We start from the raw sequence: 15,971 nt of genomic DNA on the forward strand, positions 1-15,971 counted from the left end.
CCAGAAATAAATAAAGAATTTAAAAAAAAAGAATGAGGATTAATCTTCAGAGTAGTGAGATAAGTTGAATCTTAGATCGTTTTGGAGAAGATCAAGCACAATCTAAATTGGCCAGAGCCCAGATTACTTCTTTTTTATGTATCTATGTCAATCCCCTCTTTTACTGAGGTGTAATGCTTTGAAAGTTCTTGCCTTGTATTAGTTCCAATCTCTGGCCCTTACTTTTGCCCTTGCATATCTATTAAAACCCAGTTCTCTTGCCCCTGCAGGCCAGTGATAGCCTGTTATGCTCTAGTTTGATTCCCTGTTTACATTTTGTCCCACCAAAAAAATTACATATATAAAGTTTGTTTGCCTGTTTTTACTCAGCACTCCTAGATATTTTATAGCAGGACATTTTTAGGTTATCTAGTTTACTGTTTTACCTGAAACAGAACTCGCTACTGTTTCTTTATTATTTTATTGTTTGGGGAGAAGAGGAATAAAATCACCTGTAATCCCACTGTGCTAACATAGCAACAATATTCGCTTTTGTCCATACATATTTAAATCGTTGCAGTGTCATTTAGCCATTTATTATACATATTATTTTAATTTTTATATCTTCTTTTTTTTCCAGAACAATATAGCTGAAGTACAAGAATTGCATTCTGAATTAATGTGGAAGGATTTTATAGACCACATCAGCAGCCTTCTACATAGTGTTGAAGTGGAAGTCAGTTACTTTGCAGCTGGGATTATTGCCCACTTAATATCTAGAGGAGAACAAGCTTGGACATTGAGTCGTAGCCAGAGGAATTCTCTTCTGGATGATCTGGTAGGGTAATTTGGTGTTTTTTGGAAGCATACAAACAACATTCATAATGGTTAAACTGTGAAACCCTCAAAATGCAATGCTAAATAAATACTGTAACCCTTTCTTGTGTGCTTTGTGTCTTTCAGCATTCAGCAATTTTGAAATGGCCAACTCCAGAGTGTGAGATGGTAGCATACAGGTAACTAGCAAGATAATTAATATCTAGTCATTTTGCTTGTGTAGAGGTCATTCCTATTAGATGTAGATTTTACCCTTTGGCATCTATCTTCATACTGGCTTTAAAATAAAGTATTTTAAATTTATTTTGCTACCTGTCATTCATCAGTCCTTCCTTCATTCTACATTTATTGAAAACAGGTGCCAAGGTCTTGTTCTATGCTCTTGAAATTCAAAGATGAGTAAGATATGGTGCCTCCATACAAGAACTTTACAGCCTAGTGATGGAAACCAAATGTAAATCAGAAATAATTCACTCCTATGCTAGTTATGTACATAGAATGCTCTGAACGTGCACTGGAAAATGGTAAAAAGCTTCCAGAGGAAGTAGATTGTGAGCTGAGTTTTGAGAGATAATTAAGTAGAGACAGAAGATTTTAGGTAGAGTATTAATGCAAGGAGGTCTAAAACGAGAACACATTTAGAGAACTAGAAATAGCACCTGATTTGTTCAGGGAAACAGTTTATAATAATTTACTGAAGAGCATACTAGATTCTAACTCTGTTTATGACAGTTAGGTGACTTGATAGATAAGTTACTAATATACCAGAAGTATTCCAGATTGCTGCATAAATATTATTATTGCAATTTATTTTGTTGTCTACTTTATAAATGCTGATGCTGCCAGCACTTTTGATTCCCACTTATGTTCTGTACATTTTTGGGCAGAAGACTTGTAGAAATAGAAAGGCTAATTCTAGAGCTCCGTCATGGTGTTGTTCTGGTTAGTTATCAACTAACTTCTCCTCATCTAAGTTTCCAAACCAAAGTCTGCGATTCTTCAAATGTGTATCTTCAAGACCAACAGGTGCTTTTGAGAAAAAATAAGTTGTTCTGATCGCCTTCCATCTTCTGTACCAAGACTTTTGTCTGAATATACTCGTTTATCAAATGGCTAAGACAAAGAAAAGACGTTCTATAGAAGCTCATTTATATTATAGTTTAAAAATAGCAGGATGAAATTTCTGTAGCAAAAAGCTCAGGAATCATTGCTTTAGAAAATGACACTAAGTATAGGATGTAACTTTTATTCTTTTCTTTGAACGTTTAGGTCCTTTAATCCATTTTTCCCATTACTTGGCTGTTTCACAACACCAGGAGTCCAGCTATGGGCAGTTTGGGCCATGCAGCATGTCTGCAGCAAGAATCGTATGTACCAAAAAGAGAACTGTGTTTTTCTTTTTCAAGTGAGATTCTCCTTGCACAGGAAAGCCATTTCTAAATTGTGTTTGATTTTTAAGGACACAGACTTTTAAAAATACAGTGTAAAGAGAATCTTAAGTTATGAACTAAATTTATACTTTCAGAATGAGCTTGGCAATATTAGAAATCAATGACAGTGGTGAATGAGACTTACACTGTTCTAAGAAAGAACTTCAGAAATCTTCATAGGAGTTTCTTGAGTCTTAGGCTGTGCATGCCTAGGGTGAGACTTCCTGAGGCCTGAAAAAGAACAAATACCAAGGAGCTGCTAACTGAACAACACATGGAGCTTACACAGGTTAGAAAATATTCAAATTCCAAACAGTGGAAAGAACTTAATACCCAGGACATTCACTACAGATGCCAGAAAAGATTAAACTAGCCCTAAATTAAAGGTTTCTCTAAGGCAACCCTGTGAAGCTTAAAAGCAAGTCTTAAAATGATCAAGCTGCTCTGCAAGTAAACTGTCTGTCAGAGAAAAACTAAGCACTCTGTTAAAAAAGACAACAAAATCTATACACTCAACAACATGTTTAGTTATATGGTAAGAGGAAAGATGCTAGAGGAAAGATGAAGCAGAAAAATATGACCCATAACCAGGAGAAAAATTAGACAATTGAAACAGATCCAGAAATGGTAGTGATGATGGAATTAGCAGGAAAAAAAATGCAAACTTTTTTTATAGATATGATCCAAGATTTTAAAGAAAACGTGAAATTAAGAGGAGGAAAAAAATAAAAATTTGACATGAAAAATATTTGGGTGAGCTTAAGAGTAGATACAAATAAGAAAAGATCGGTGAAATTGAATACACAGCAGTAGAAAATATCCAAACTGAAAGAAAGCTGGTTAAAACAAAATTAGAAAGCAAGAACACCAGAATTATCCTGATATCAATACCAGGCAAAGATATAAGAAAAGAAAATTACTGAACAATATCTCTCATGAGCATAGATGAGGAAATTCTTAAAAATTTTTTAACAAATGGAACCCAACAGTATATAAAAAGGACGAAGGAGGTTATTCCAGGAATGCAAAGTTGGTTTAACATTTGAAAGTCAATGTGTTTCATCCTATTACCAGACCAGGAAAGAAAAACAATCTGATCATCTCAGTAGATGCAGAAAGAGCATCTGAGGATATCCTACAGCTAACATCAAAATTAATAGTGAAAAATTAAATGTGACTGTTTCCCCTCTAAGATCAGGAACAAGGCAAGGATGTCCAACCTCACTGCTATTGAACATTGTAATGAAGGTTCTGTCCAGTGTGATCAGGAAAGAAACAGAAGAGATTGGAGATTTCCAATTTCCAACAGATTGGAAAGAATGAAGTAAAGCTGTTTTTATTCACAGGTGACGTGATATCTATGTAGAAAAATCCCATGAAATCTACAAGAGGGCAACTAGACTTAATAAGTGAGTTTAGCAAGGTTCCAGGATACAAGATCAATATACACAAATCAGATGCATTTCTTTATATTAGCCGCAACCAGTATAAATGAAAAAATGGCATTTACAGTTTTACCAAAAACTATGAAATACTTAGGGATATATCTGGCAAAGATGTACAAAACCTGTACACTGAGAAAAACAAAGCATTGCTGAGAGACATTAGAGAAGGCCTAACCTAACAGAAGGACGGCACTTATGAGTTGGAAGACTTAACTATTGTTAAAATGGCAATTCTCTCCAAATGTATTGTAGATTTATATAGTCCCAGTCAAAATCTTAGCAGTCTTAGCAGAAGAGAAATTCACAGGCTGATTCTGAAATTCATACAGAAATGCAAAGGACCTAGAATATTGAAACAACTTAGAAAAACGAAGAACAAAATTGGAGGAGTTATATACTACCTGACTTCAAGACATACTGTAGAGCTACAGTAATCAAGACAGGTGTTTTGTGGCTCCAAATGTGTGTTTTTTCCATACCTCATCAAGCAGTTCTCTAATTCTTAGCAGACACTGACTGGGTGTCCAACAAATTTAACTCAATTCTGACACTGTCTACTTGGAGATAGTGTCGGATCCCACAGGTTCAGGGCTCAATCCCACAATACTGCTGTCCCCACTTCAGATGCCAGTCCCAAGTTTATGTTGTTACCTGTGCTTCTGACTGACTAGCTGTAGATCTGAGGTTCCCACAACCCCCCCTCCTCTGGTTCAATTAATTTGCTAGAGCAGCTCACAGAACTCAGAGAAACATTTAATTATATTTACCAGTTTATTATAAAGGATGCAGATGAGCAGCCAGATTAAGAGATACATAGGCCAGGGTTCTGAAGGATTCTGAGCACAGGAGCTTCTGTCCCCTTGGAACTAGGCTGTCCCACCATCCAGGCATGTGAGTGCATTCACCAACATGGTGAATGCTTCCTTGCCCTGAGAGACATTTTCATATGATAAACTGGACTAATTATTAATGACTGAATGAGACTCTAGTAATGTGCTAGTATCTGTTAACTGTTACAATCATTTTGTTTTAAGGGATCTGTCATCAAAGACCAGAAGATATAATAAGAACTATATTTGGTCTTTGTTCCTGGTTCTTAGCACAGAACTCCTCAAACCTTTATAATTTCCTTAGTGATAGGAGTATCTTTTGTCATTCATAAGGATCCCCTTTTGACATACGGTAATGAGGTGACAGAGTGGGATGTCTCCCAGGGCAAGGCCACTGAGGTTTGCAGGCTTCCAGTAGATTTTGTAAGGCTCCAAAAGCAGAATGGTCTTAGGGTGAAGCCATATATTGCTCTTTAACTAAGAAATAATATCATCTCTTGCTCTGAGCCTTTTTTTTTTTTTTTTTTTGCATTACGCGGGCCTCTCACTGCTGTGGCCCCTCCCGCTGCAGAGCACAGGCTCCGGACGCGCAGGCCCAGCGGCCATGGCTCACGGGCCCAGCCGCTCCGCAGCATGTGGGATCCTCCCGGACCGGGGCACGAACCCATGTCCCCTGCATCGGCAGGCAGACTCTCAACCACTGCGCCACCAGGGAGGCCCCGCTCTGAGTCTTTTTTGATGTGTTAATGTCATATTGAATTTCTCTTATTACATAGCCTATTTATTCATTCCTGTACCCTCAGCTCCTGTTCCTCCTTCTCTTCATGTACACTCAAACTTTTCCACCTTTGGAAGGGACATTAATTTTGGCCACTGTGTTGGTCTAGATTGCCAACAGCAATACTAGTCTAGCAAGTGTCTCCCCCTCAGTCCGCTGTCATTCAGATAGGGTAAGATTACATAGGTGCAGAACTAGCGGGCTGTTTTTACCACGAGGCAATATAGTTGCATTCAGTGTTATTCCCAATTTTGCCAGATGGAATGAAGGCATAACCCAACCCATTAGGCCCTTGGGAATCCTGACAAAAAGAGTTTACAACATAGCTACAATTTCTTGCTTAGGAATCATCCCTGCTTCCAACATTTGTAGTTGCAGCCCTGGTTCTGTGACCACTGCACCAGGTAGGGGAATTAAAAAACGTTGTGATATGGGGAAGAAGAAGAAAAAAGTATAGTCATTATACCAGTATCCTCCCTTAGCAAGAATTACATAATCATATCAACATCCTTTCCCACTCCCTCTCCCCCAGGTTCCCCAGAAAAACAGGAGAATATCTAGTGGGGACGTTCTATCTATCTATCTATCTGGTTGTGGCGGGTCTTAATTGCAGCTCACCAGATCCTTGGTTGCAGCATGTGGGCTCCTTAGTTGCAGCTCCAGGGCTTCTTAGCTGCGGCATGTGGGCTCCTTAGTTGTGGCATGCAAACTCTTAGTTGTGGCATGCATGTAAGACCTAGTTCCCTGACCAGGGATCAAACCCATGCCCCCTGCATTGGAAGTGCAGAGTCTTATCCACTGCTCCACCAGGGAAGTCCCTAGCGGGGACATTCTTTTAGCTCCACTCATATACTTGTGAAGGTGTAAAAGCTAGCCCTTCAGGCCTATATCTCCCCCCTCCCTCCCATCTCCGATTTTAGATAACTAGTGTTTTAATTGCCCATTCCAATTCTCTGTCAAACTATTACTCTGAGGAGGATGTCTCTCTGCCCATCGTTGGACACTGTAGGGATAGAAAACGTTTTCCTTGACTCTGGCGCTTTGTGCCTCAAAATGCAAGAGGAATATGTCTAGATTCAGTCCATTTCTGCACTGCTGCAGTTCCTCCATATCCACTCATCTCAGGGACTCAGGTGGCCACCTCAAGCAAGCACATTGGGATATCTGCTTGTCAGTTCCAGTCAGCTTCTGAACATGGAAGAGAGTTCTTCTGATGGGCACAGATATGTCCTGCCTTAATGACCAGGTTTCCATTGCCCTTGTATCCGCCTACACGGCTAGACCATTGGCCACTGCCCATGAAAAAACCCAAACAGAGGCTTTTACCACTATTCAGTTTTTCATCCTTGGGAAAGGATGGGAAAACAGCATGCAGTTCAGTCCACAGAGCTGTTTTGGTTTTACCTTTTTCAGTCAGAATGGTGGCCTTCCAAACAGGATGTTGTCTGTTTACCTTGGAACTGCTATCCATAAACCAAGCATCTGTTTGTTGGTTGTTGGAGAGCTGTTTATAGGGCACTGTCCAAGTGACTATACAATCTGGCAGCTCCTTGTGCAGTTCCAAAGTCAGTCCTAGGGACTGACTAGGGAGAAAGAGGCTCCCTGCTCATGAGTATCTCCTTGCATTCTCCAGGTAGCACGATCCTGTATAAACCAATTCCGTTTTATCATGGAACTCTTCTGGGCACTGCCATCCCCATTAGAGTGTTTCTCTGACACCACTCAAAACGTCCTGGGTATTTAAGGTTTGAAGATCATTTTTTGTCCTTCAGTCATGAGGGTAGCTTCAATTAATGTCAAATAGCAAGGTAGTAAATGCCCCTCAAATGGAAATTCTCAAGTCCAAAGTCCCAGTAATCATCTCTGGTAGGCACTCACAGGCTTTTGCCATAAACCCCAGTCAGTCCTTCACATAGGGCTATGGCACAGAGAATTTGTCCCTACCAGCACTCCAGCTTCTATTCTACATTGCATTGGCTTGGGCAACCTTACTGGTTCCCATTTAGCATGCCCAATTAACATTGCTTGAAAGGTAGATTTACATGCTTTCTGTTTTATGATGTTAGATAGTGGAAACATTTCCCAGTCAATAAAATGTTCATTCTCATAATACCATCAGGTAAAAGAAATGTAACCACTTCACATAAAGTCTGTTCAACCGTACCAATTCTCCTACAAACTTTTACCTTAATTCTTTTAACCCTTATATTCCTAACTGTAATCATCCACAGATGTTGGTCTTATAGTACTAGGTAGGAGAGTGTTCCCCAGCCAGACATAATACTCATTTCCGTAAAATATTGAGGCAAAGGAGACACAACTTCTTTACATAAAGTCTGTTTAAACATTCCAATTTTCAGGACTTCCCTGGTGATCCAGTGGTTGAGTATCTGCCTACCAATGCAGGGGATGTGGGTTCGGTCCCTGGTCGGGGAACTTAAGATCCCACATGCCTCAGGGCAACTAAGCCCGCAGGCTGTAGAGCGCATGGGCTGCAACTAAAACTCCATACAGCCAAATAAATAAAAATTTTTTAAAAAAACACTCCCAACTTTCATAATCCTGTCAATCCTTACTTTTTTTTTTAAACTCTCTAATTGTAGCCCACATCAGGACTTCACCAGGAACTTCTCCACTTCCTAAGTTACCCACTCTTGTGCAAAAGGCTTTAAGTCCCCAGTAAGGAGTCAAGCCAAGGAATCCTGGCCTTTTGTCAATCTTTGCCTTGATTAGATAAAAAATTGCAGGTCAGGTTTGGAGTCATCTCTAAATTCCATTGGTTGGGACTTCCCTGGTGGCACAGTGGTTGAGACTCCATGCTCCCAGTGCAGGGGGCCCGGGTTTGATCCCTGGTTGGGCAACTAGATCCCACATGCATGCTGCAACTGGGAGTTTGCATGCCGCAACTAAGGGGCATGCCTGCTGCAACTAAGACCCAACACAGCCAAATAAATAAATATTTTTTTAAAAAAAAAACAAACATTGGGCTTCCCTGGTGGTGCAGTGGTTGAGAGTCCACCTGCCGATGCAGGGGACACGAGTTCGTGCCCCGGTCCGGGAAGATCCCACATGCCGTGGAGCGGCTGGGCCCGTGAGCCATGGCCGCTGAGCCTGCGCGTCCGGAGCCTGTGCTCTGCAACGGGAGAGGCCCCCGTACCGCAAAAAAATAAAATTAAATTAAAAAAACATTTAACAAAACTCTTAAAAACATAAATAAATAAAAAAATTAATTCCATTGGTAACTTTTACTGTTAGTAACTGATTGCAGCACAGCTGCTACTCCACATCATGGAGTAGCCACCCAAGAACCAGAGGTTCCTTGTCCCTCACCTTTTTATCCTTTCTGTTCCCTAACCACATGTTTCCATAAGCCAGGACCAGGATAGCAAATCCCACTTCTGACACCAATTCTGATATGTGTTTTTTCCACATCCCACCTAAAAGTTCTCCATTTCTCAGCCGACACTGACTGGGTGTCCTACAAATTTAGTTCAATTCTGACACTGTTTACCTCGAGATAGTGTCAGATTCCACAAGTTAAGGGCTCAGTCCCACAAAACTGCCCTCACTTCAGACACCAATTGGAAGTCCAGGCATAAACGTAAGAATTGAACAATTGACCAGAATAGAGAGTACAGAAACAGACCTATACACATATGGTTAGTTAGGTTTTTTTTGTTCTTTTTTTTTCTCTGTACACTTTGGCTTTTTTTTTTTTTTTTTTTAGGTGGTACGCGGACCTCTCACTGTCGTGGCCTCTCCTGTTGCGGAGCACAGGCTCCGGACGCACAGGCCTAGCGGCCATGGCTCACGGGCCCAGCCGCTCTGCGGCCTGTGGGATCTTCCCAGACCGGGGCACAAACCCGTGTCCCCTGCATCAGCAGGTGGACTCTTAACCACTGCGCCACCAGGGAAGCCCCTGGTTAGTTAGTTTTTGATATAAGTTCAAAGCAATTCAATAGAGGAGTAAGAGTCTTTTCAACAAACAGTACTGCATCAAGTGTATCTCTATCTGCAAAAAAAAAAAAGAACTTTGATTCATACTTTGTATACAAAAATTAACTCTTGGGACTTCCCTGGTGATCCATTGGCTAAGACTCCAAGCTCCCAGTGCAGGGGGCCCAGGTTTGGTCCCTGGTTGGAGAACTAGATCCTGCATGCACGCTGCAACTAAGAGTCCACATACCACAAGAAGCCCACATGCCACAACTAAAGATCCTACATGCCACACCTAAGTCCTGGCACAGCCAAAATAAATAAGTAATTTTTAAAAATTTAACTCTTAATGGATCATAAGTCTAAATATGAAACCAAAAACTATTAAAAGTTTCTACAAGAAAATGTGACACAATATTTGTAACCTTGTCTTAGGCAGATTTTTTTTTTTTATTTAACATCTGTATTGGAGTATAATTAGTTTACAATGGTGTGTTAGTTTCTGCTGTATAACAAAGTGGGTCAGCTATACATATACATATATCCCTATATCTCCTCCCTCTTGTGTCTCCCTCCTAACCTACCTATCTCACCCCTCTAGATGGACATGGCACAAAGCATGGAGCTGATATCCCTGTGCTATGCGGCTGCTTCCCACTAGCTATCTATTTTACATTTGGTAGTGTATATATGTCCGTGCCACTCTCTCACTTCGTCCCAGCTTACCCTTCCCCCTCCCCATGTCCTCAAGTCCATTCTCTATGTCTGCGTCTTTATCCTGTCCTGCCCCTAGGTTCTTCAGAACCACTTTTTTTTTTTAGATTCCATATATATGTCTTAGCATACGGTATTTGTTTTTCTTTCTGACTTACTAATTTCATCTAATTTCCTGGCCTTTGTCAATCTTTAATCTAATTTCATTCTTTTATATGTAGCTGTCCAGTTTTCCCAGCACCACTTATTGAAGAGGCTGTCTTTTCTCCACTGTTTATTCTTGCCTCCTTTATCAAATATAAGGTGACCATATGTGCGTGGGTTTCTTTCTGTGGTTTCTATCCTGTTCCATTGATCTATGTTTCTGTTTTTGGGCCAGTACCATACTGTCTTGATTACTGTAGCTTTGTAGTATAGTCTGAAGTCAGGGAGCCTGATTCCTCCAACTCCGTTTTTCTTTCTCAAGATTGCTTTGGCTATTTGGGGTCTTTTGTGTTTCCATACAAATTGTGAAATTTTTTGTTCTAGTTCTGTGAAAAATGCCCTTGGTAATTTGATAGGGATTGCATTGAATCTGTAGATTGCTTTGGGTAGTAGAGTCATTTTCACGATGTTGATTCTTCCAACCCAAGAACATGGTATATCTCTCCATCTATTTGTATCATCTTTAATTTCTTTCATCAGTGTCTTATAATTTTCTGCATACAGGTCTTTTGTCTCCTTAGGTAGGTTTATTCCTAGATATTTTATTCTTTTGGTTGCAATGGTAAATGGGAGTGTTTTCTGAATTTCACTTTCAGATTTTTCATCATTAGTGTATAGGAATGCAAGAGATTTCTGTGCATTAATTTTGTATCCAGCTACTTTACCAAATTCATTGATTAGCTCTAGTAGTTTTCTGGTAGCATGTTTAGGATTCTCTATGTATAGTATCATGTCATGTGCAAACAGTGACAGTTTTACTTCTTCTTTTCCGATTTGGATTCTTGTTATTTCTTTTTCTTCTCTGATTGCTGTGGCTAAAGCTTCCAAAACTATGTTGAGTAATAGTGGTGAGAGTGGGCAACCTTGTCTTGTTCCTGATCTTAGTGGAAATGGTTTCAGTTTATCACCATTGAGAATGATGTTGGCTGTGGGTTTGTAATATATGGCCTTTGTTATGTTGAGGTAAGTTCCCTCTATGCCTACTTTCTGGAGAGTTTTTGTCATAAATGGGTGTTGAATTTTGTCAAAAGCTTTTTCTGCATCTGTTGAGATCAAATTCTTAAATATGCACAAAAGTATGATCTACATAAGAAAAAACTAGGGACTTCCCTGGCTGTCCAGTGGTTAAGACTCCACACTTCCACTGTAGGGCACACGGGTTCAATCCCTGGTTGGGGAACTAAGATCCCGCAAGCCACACAGAACAGAAAAAAAAAAAAAGAAAAAGAAAAACCTGCTAAATTGGACATGAACAAATCAAACTTAAGGATTTCAGCTTTTTGAAAGACATTGTCAAGAAAATGAAGTCAGTGCACATACTGGGTCAAAATTTTCAAATCACATGTCTGATAAAGCGTTTGTGATCAAAATATACCATGTACTCTCAAAACTTAATGATAAGAAAAGAATACAAGAAAATGGACAAAAGAGTTGAACAGACTTTTCACCAAAGATTTACAGATGGCAAATAAGCACATGAAAAATGCTCAACATCATTAGGATAGTTGAATAGATCAATGCAATAGAATTGAGAGTCCAAAAATAACCATGCATCTATGGTTAATTGATTTTTCACAAGGGTGCCAAGACAATTCAGTGGGGAAAGAACAGGTTTTTAAACAAATGGTGCTGGGAAAACTGAGTAGGCACATGTAAAAGAAAGAACTTTGACCCTTACCTCATACCATATACAAAAATTAACTCAAAAATGGATTACAGGCCTAAGTATAAGAACTACATTTACATATACATAAGCATATAAAACTTTTAAGAGAAAGCATATGTATAACTCTTTATGATATTGGATTAAGCAGTGATTTCTTACATAGGACACCAAAAGCATGTGACAAAAGAAAAGTAGTCTAATTGGATTTAATAAAAAATTTTAAAACTTTTGTGCTTTAAAGGACACCATCAAGAAAGTGAAAAGACGACTCCCAGAACGGTTGAAAATATTTGCAAATTATATACCTGATGAGAGATTTGTTTTCAGAATATATAAAGACAATAGTAAAAAAGAAAATAACCCAGTTTAAAAATTGGCAAAGGATCTTCAAAGAAAATATACAAATGGCCAATAAGCACATTAAAAGAAGTTCAGAACTTCCCTGGTGGTCCAGTGGTTAAGACTCTATGCTTCCTCTGCACGGGGCACAGGTCTGATCCCTGGTCGGGGGACTTAAAATCCCGCATGCCACAGGGCATGGCCAAAAAATAAATAAATAAAATTAAAAAAATAAAGATACTGTCATGATGGCAAAAAAAAAGTTCAGCATCGTTAGTTATTTGAAAATATAAATTAAAGCCACAGTGAGGTGTAAGCCACTTTACACCTGCTAGGAAGGCTGCCTATAATCAAAAAGGTGGACAATGACAAGTGTTGATGAGGACGTGAAGCAACTTTCTCATTCATTGCTGATGGGAATGAAAAATTATACAACCATTTCAGAAAACAATTTGGTGATTTCTTATAAAGTTAAACATACTTTTATGGATGGATCTAGAGGCTGTCATACGGAGTGAAGTAAGTCAGAAGGAGAAAAACAAATATCGTATATTAAGGCATATGTGTAGAACCTAGAAAAATGGTACAGATGAACCGGTTTGCAGGGCAGAAATTGAGACACAGATGTAGAGAACAAATGTATGGACACCAAGGGGGGAAAGTGGTGGTGGTGGGGGATGGGCGTGCGATGAATTGGGAGATTGGGATTGACATGTATACAGTGATGTGTATAAAACTGACAACTAATAAGAACCTGCTGTATAAAAAAATAAAATAAAAATCAAGAATAAAATAAAAAAATAAACATACATTTAGCATTTGCTCATCATTTTAGGTATTTTCTCAAGATCCAGGAAATGAAAAGTTCCCAAAAAACTTGTGAAAGAATGATTATAGCATTTTAGTCATTGTAATGAAATGCTCAGGGAGAGAGAACATCCAACAAATGTCCATCAGTACAATAACATTAAAAACGTGACGTATTCAATGCAGTGGAATACTTCTCAGCTTAGAACAACAAAAAAAGATTACATACAGGTAACAACTTGGAAACATCATGCTGAGCAAAAGTAGCCAGACACAAAAGGTTACATGCTGTCCATTTATATGAAGTTGTAGGCAAAAGTCTGTATCCCAGAAATCAGAACAGTGGTTACCTGGGATGAAGGGTGCAGGGGAGATTGACTTCAAAGGTGCACAAGGAAACTTTTTAGTTGTTGAAAATATTCCATATCCTGATTGTGTTGGTGGTTACACAAGTGTATACGTTTGGCAAAACTCATAAAACTATAGATTAAATTAGGTGTGTTTTATTGTGTGTAAATTAGACTTTATGACTAAAACAAAAAATAAACTTTATAAATTTTATATATGACTAAATAAATATGACTAAAACTAAAAAAAACTTTAAAAGGCATGTGTAAAAAAAGGCGAAAGGAAAAAAATATTTAAAAATAATGAATACTGCATGTACAATATGACTGCTATTAAATATTTATTTATTTTTGGCTGCGTTGGGTCTTTGTTGCTGCATGCAGGCTTTCTCTTGTTGCAGAGCACAGGCACTAGGCGAGCGGGCTCAGTAGTTGTGGCTCACGGGCTCTAGAGCGCAGGCTCAGTAGTTGTGGTGCACGGGCTTAGTTGCTCCGCGGCATGTGGGATCTTCCTGGACCAGGGTTCGAACCCGTGTTCGCTGCATTGGCCGGCGGATTCTTAACCATTGTGCCCCAAGTGAAGCCTTACATTTTTTTTTTTAACATAGGAAATGCATAAAAGTGTAACAGTACCCATCTTACTCATGATTTGGGGGTCAAAGAAGATTGTCTATGGTTATGATTTATATATATATATATATATATATATATATATATATATATATATAAAATGGTATGTGTATTATCTGTGATCTATGTGTGGGCCTTGTAGTGTAGGCATAACATCATTACAGAGATATTTTTCAAGCTCTAACTTATGTTAGTGAGCAATAGCAAAACAGCTTAAATTTAAGCAAAAAAATAAAATTATTCCACAAAAAAAAATTAAGTTTTTTAAGGAAAGGTCTTTCTCCTGTCTTCTTTCAGCCTCAAGGTATTGCAGCATGCTGATTGAGGAAGGAGGATTGCAGCATTTATACAACATCAAAGAACATGAACAGACTGATCCTCATGTCCAACAGATTGCTGTGGCCATCCTGGACAGCTTAGAGAAACACATTGTACGCCATGGAAGACCACCTCCCTGTAAAAAGCAGCCCCAGGCCAGACTAAATTGATAGCTATAGGTAATTGGATAATTGAATCACAGAAATTCTTTTTGTGATAGATTCACTTGGAATATCTTACCCTCTCTGATGTTTTGGGGGTTTCTGCAACAAGAGTCATAAAGTGAGTACGGGATTGATAATGTACAGTACTGCCCATGTGAACAGTCTCTGATTTGTCTTGTGATTTTTAACTTATCAGATGAGAAGAGTCTCTTCCTTGATCATTGCCTTTTAGGAAAATTTCCACATCCTTCAGTGTTTGAACTTACTTGTGCTTAAAATTCTACAGTTTTATGAGGAAGTTTGCACGGACCCTTAGGCCAGACTTTCTGATCTTAAAGTCCCTTCAGTCAATTTGCAGCTTCAGATAAGCTGTTAACCTGATTTCTGGCACTGCTTCAGTTGTAAATTTTATATTGCTTCTGTATAAAATGCCTTTATTCTCTGTCTGTGTATCTTTTATAAGATGTCCTTCTTAGTGTGAAAGAATGGAAATCTGAGTCCTCTCCTTGTGAAAGCTACTCACTGGCTGGTGCTCGGATGGCTGGCAGAAAATATATTAAAAAGAAAAACTACTAAGGGAAAATAGAGTTGAGGAACTGGGAAAAGGTCTGCTCTTGTGGTATATAGTTTTTAAACTGGGACTGGCTACTCTTCTGGGGCCCACGTCTCCTGACGCATTGCACAGTAGCTTGTTCTTCATAGTTATTCCTGGAGGCATGGGCTGCTGCTTCCTACACAGACTGCTGGTTACTCTCTAGAAATATTTCCCCAAGCACCACAGTTTAAAATATTACAGCATTCTGCATTAGAGATTAACTCTCTGAATTTCTTTATGTCATATTGTTGTGAAAATGTGAATTTTACAAAAACCGTCTCTTCCTCAAACAGACCACCCTTTCCCCTCTATTTCAAAGTCATTTTGTTCAGTGGAATAGAGACTACACATGGAATTACCTGCTCACTTAAAATACAATTAACAACAGTAGATTTTGCCATGAGAAGTTAATTTTCTTTTGTTTCAGACTACATGTATCTTAATATTTTCATGTTGGGGAAGGATATCCACATCTCACTGCCAAAAGTAAACAAGAAGAATTAGACTATTGTTAAATGTGATGATTCTAGTTGCAGTGCATAAAAGGAAATATTTTGTGATGGGTTATTTTTTAGACAGTTGGCTTTCCTTTAAGAGAGTTGTTACAGTAAAGAATCAGTTGTCAATAATGGCAGTTGGGAGGCAGCAAGTCACCAAGAGAGTTATTTTTCATTAAACAAAAAAGAAGGCAAAAGATTTATACGATCTGAAGAGAAACCAGAGTATCCACCTTAAATTTTAGTTTGTGAATAAAGTTAACCTGCAGTCTTAGATGACTGCATCTTTTTCATAGATGGCCAAAATGTTTTCAATAGAGATTTTAAATAATACGTTTAAAATCATGGTGATTATTCAGAAGCATTTTTATTTAGAAAGGAGCTGGCTTATTAGTATGCTGATAATATTTTTGACATACACATTTCATACCACTATCACAGTAGTCATACTTGAA

General features: G+C 38.7%; 1 protein-coding gene across 1 annotated transcript in view; it reads left to right on the top strand.

The window, feature by feature from the left end:
* The window catches only part of ZYG11B (zyg-11 family member B, cell cycle regulator), a 49,004-nt gene extending 34,574 nt beyond the window's left edge, over nucleotides 1–14,430 (top strand). The window contains exons 10-13 of the mRNA XM_065881647.1: nucleotides 620–817; nucleotides 943–995; nucleotides 2,086–2,183; nucleotides 14,240–14,430. Of these exons, the coding sequence (XP_065737719.1) occupies nucleotides 620–817; nucleotides 943–995; nucleotides 2,086–2,183; nucleotides 14,240–14,430 (540 nt within the window). The remainder of the gene's footprint in view (nucleotides 1–619; nucleotides 818–942; nucleotides 996–2,085; nucleotides 2,184–14,239) is intronic.
* Nucleotides 14,431–15,971: the final 1,541 nt, after the last annotated feature.

The sequence above is a fragment of the Phocoena phocoena genome, chromosome 1 (genome assembly GCF_963924675.1).
Source record: "Phocoena phocoena chromosome 1, mPhoPho1.1, whole genome shotgun sequence".
Lineage (NCBI taxonomy): Eukaryota > Metazoa > Chordata > Mammalia > Artiodactyla > Phocoenidae > Phocoena > Phocoena phocoena.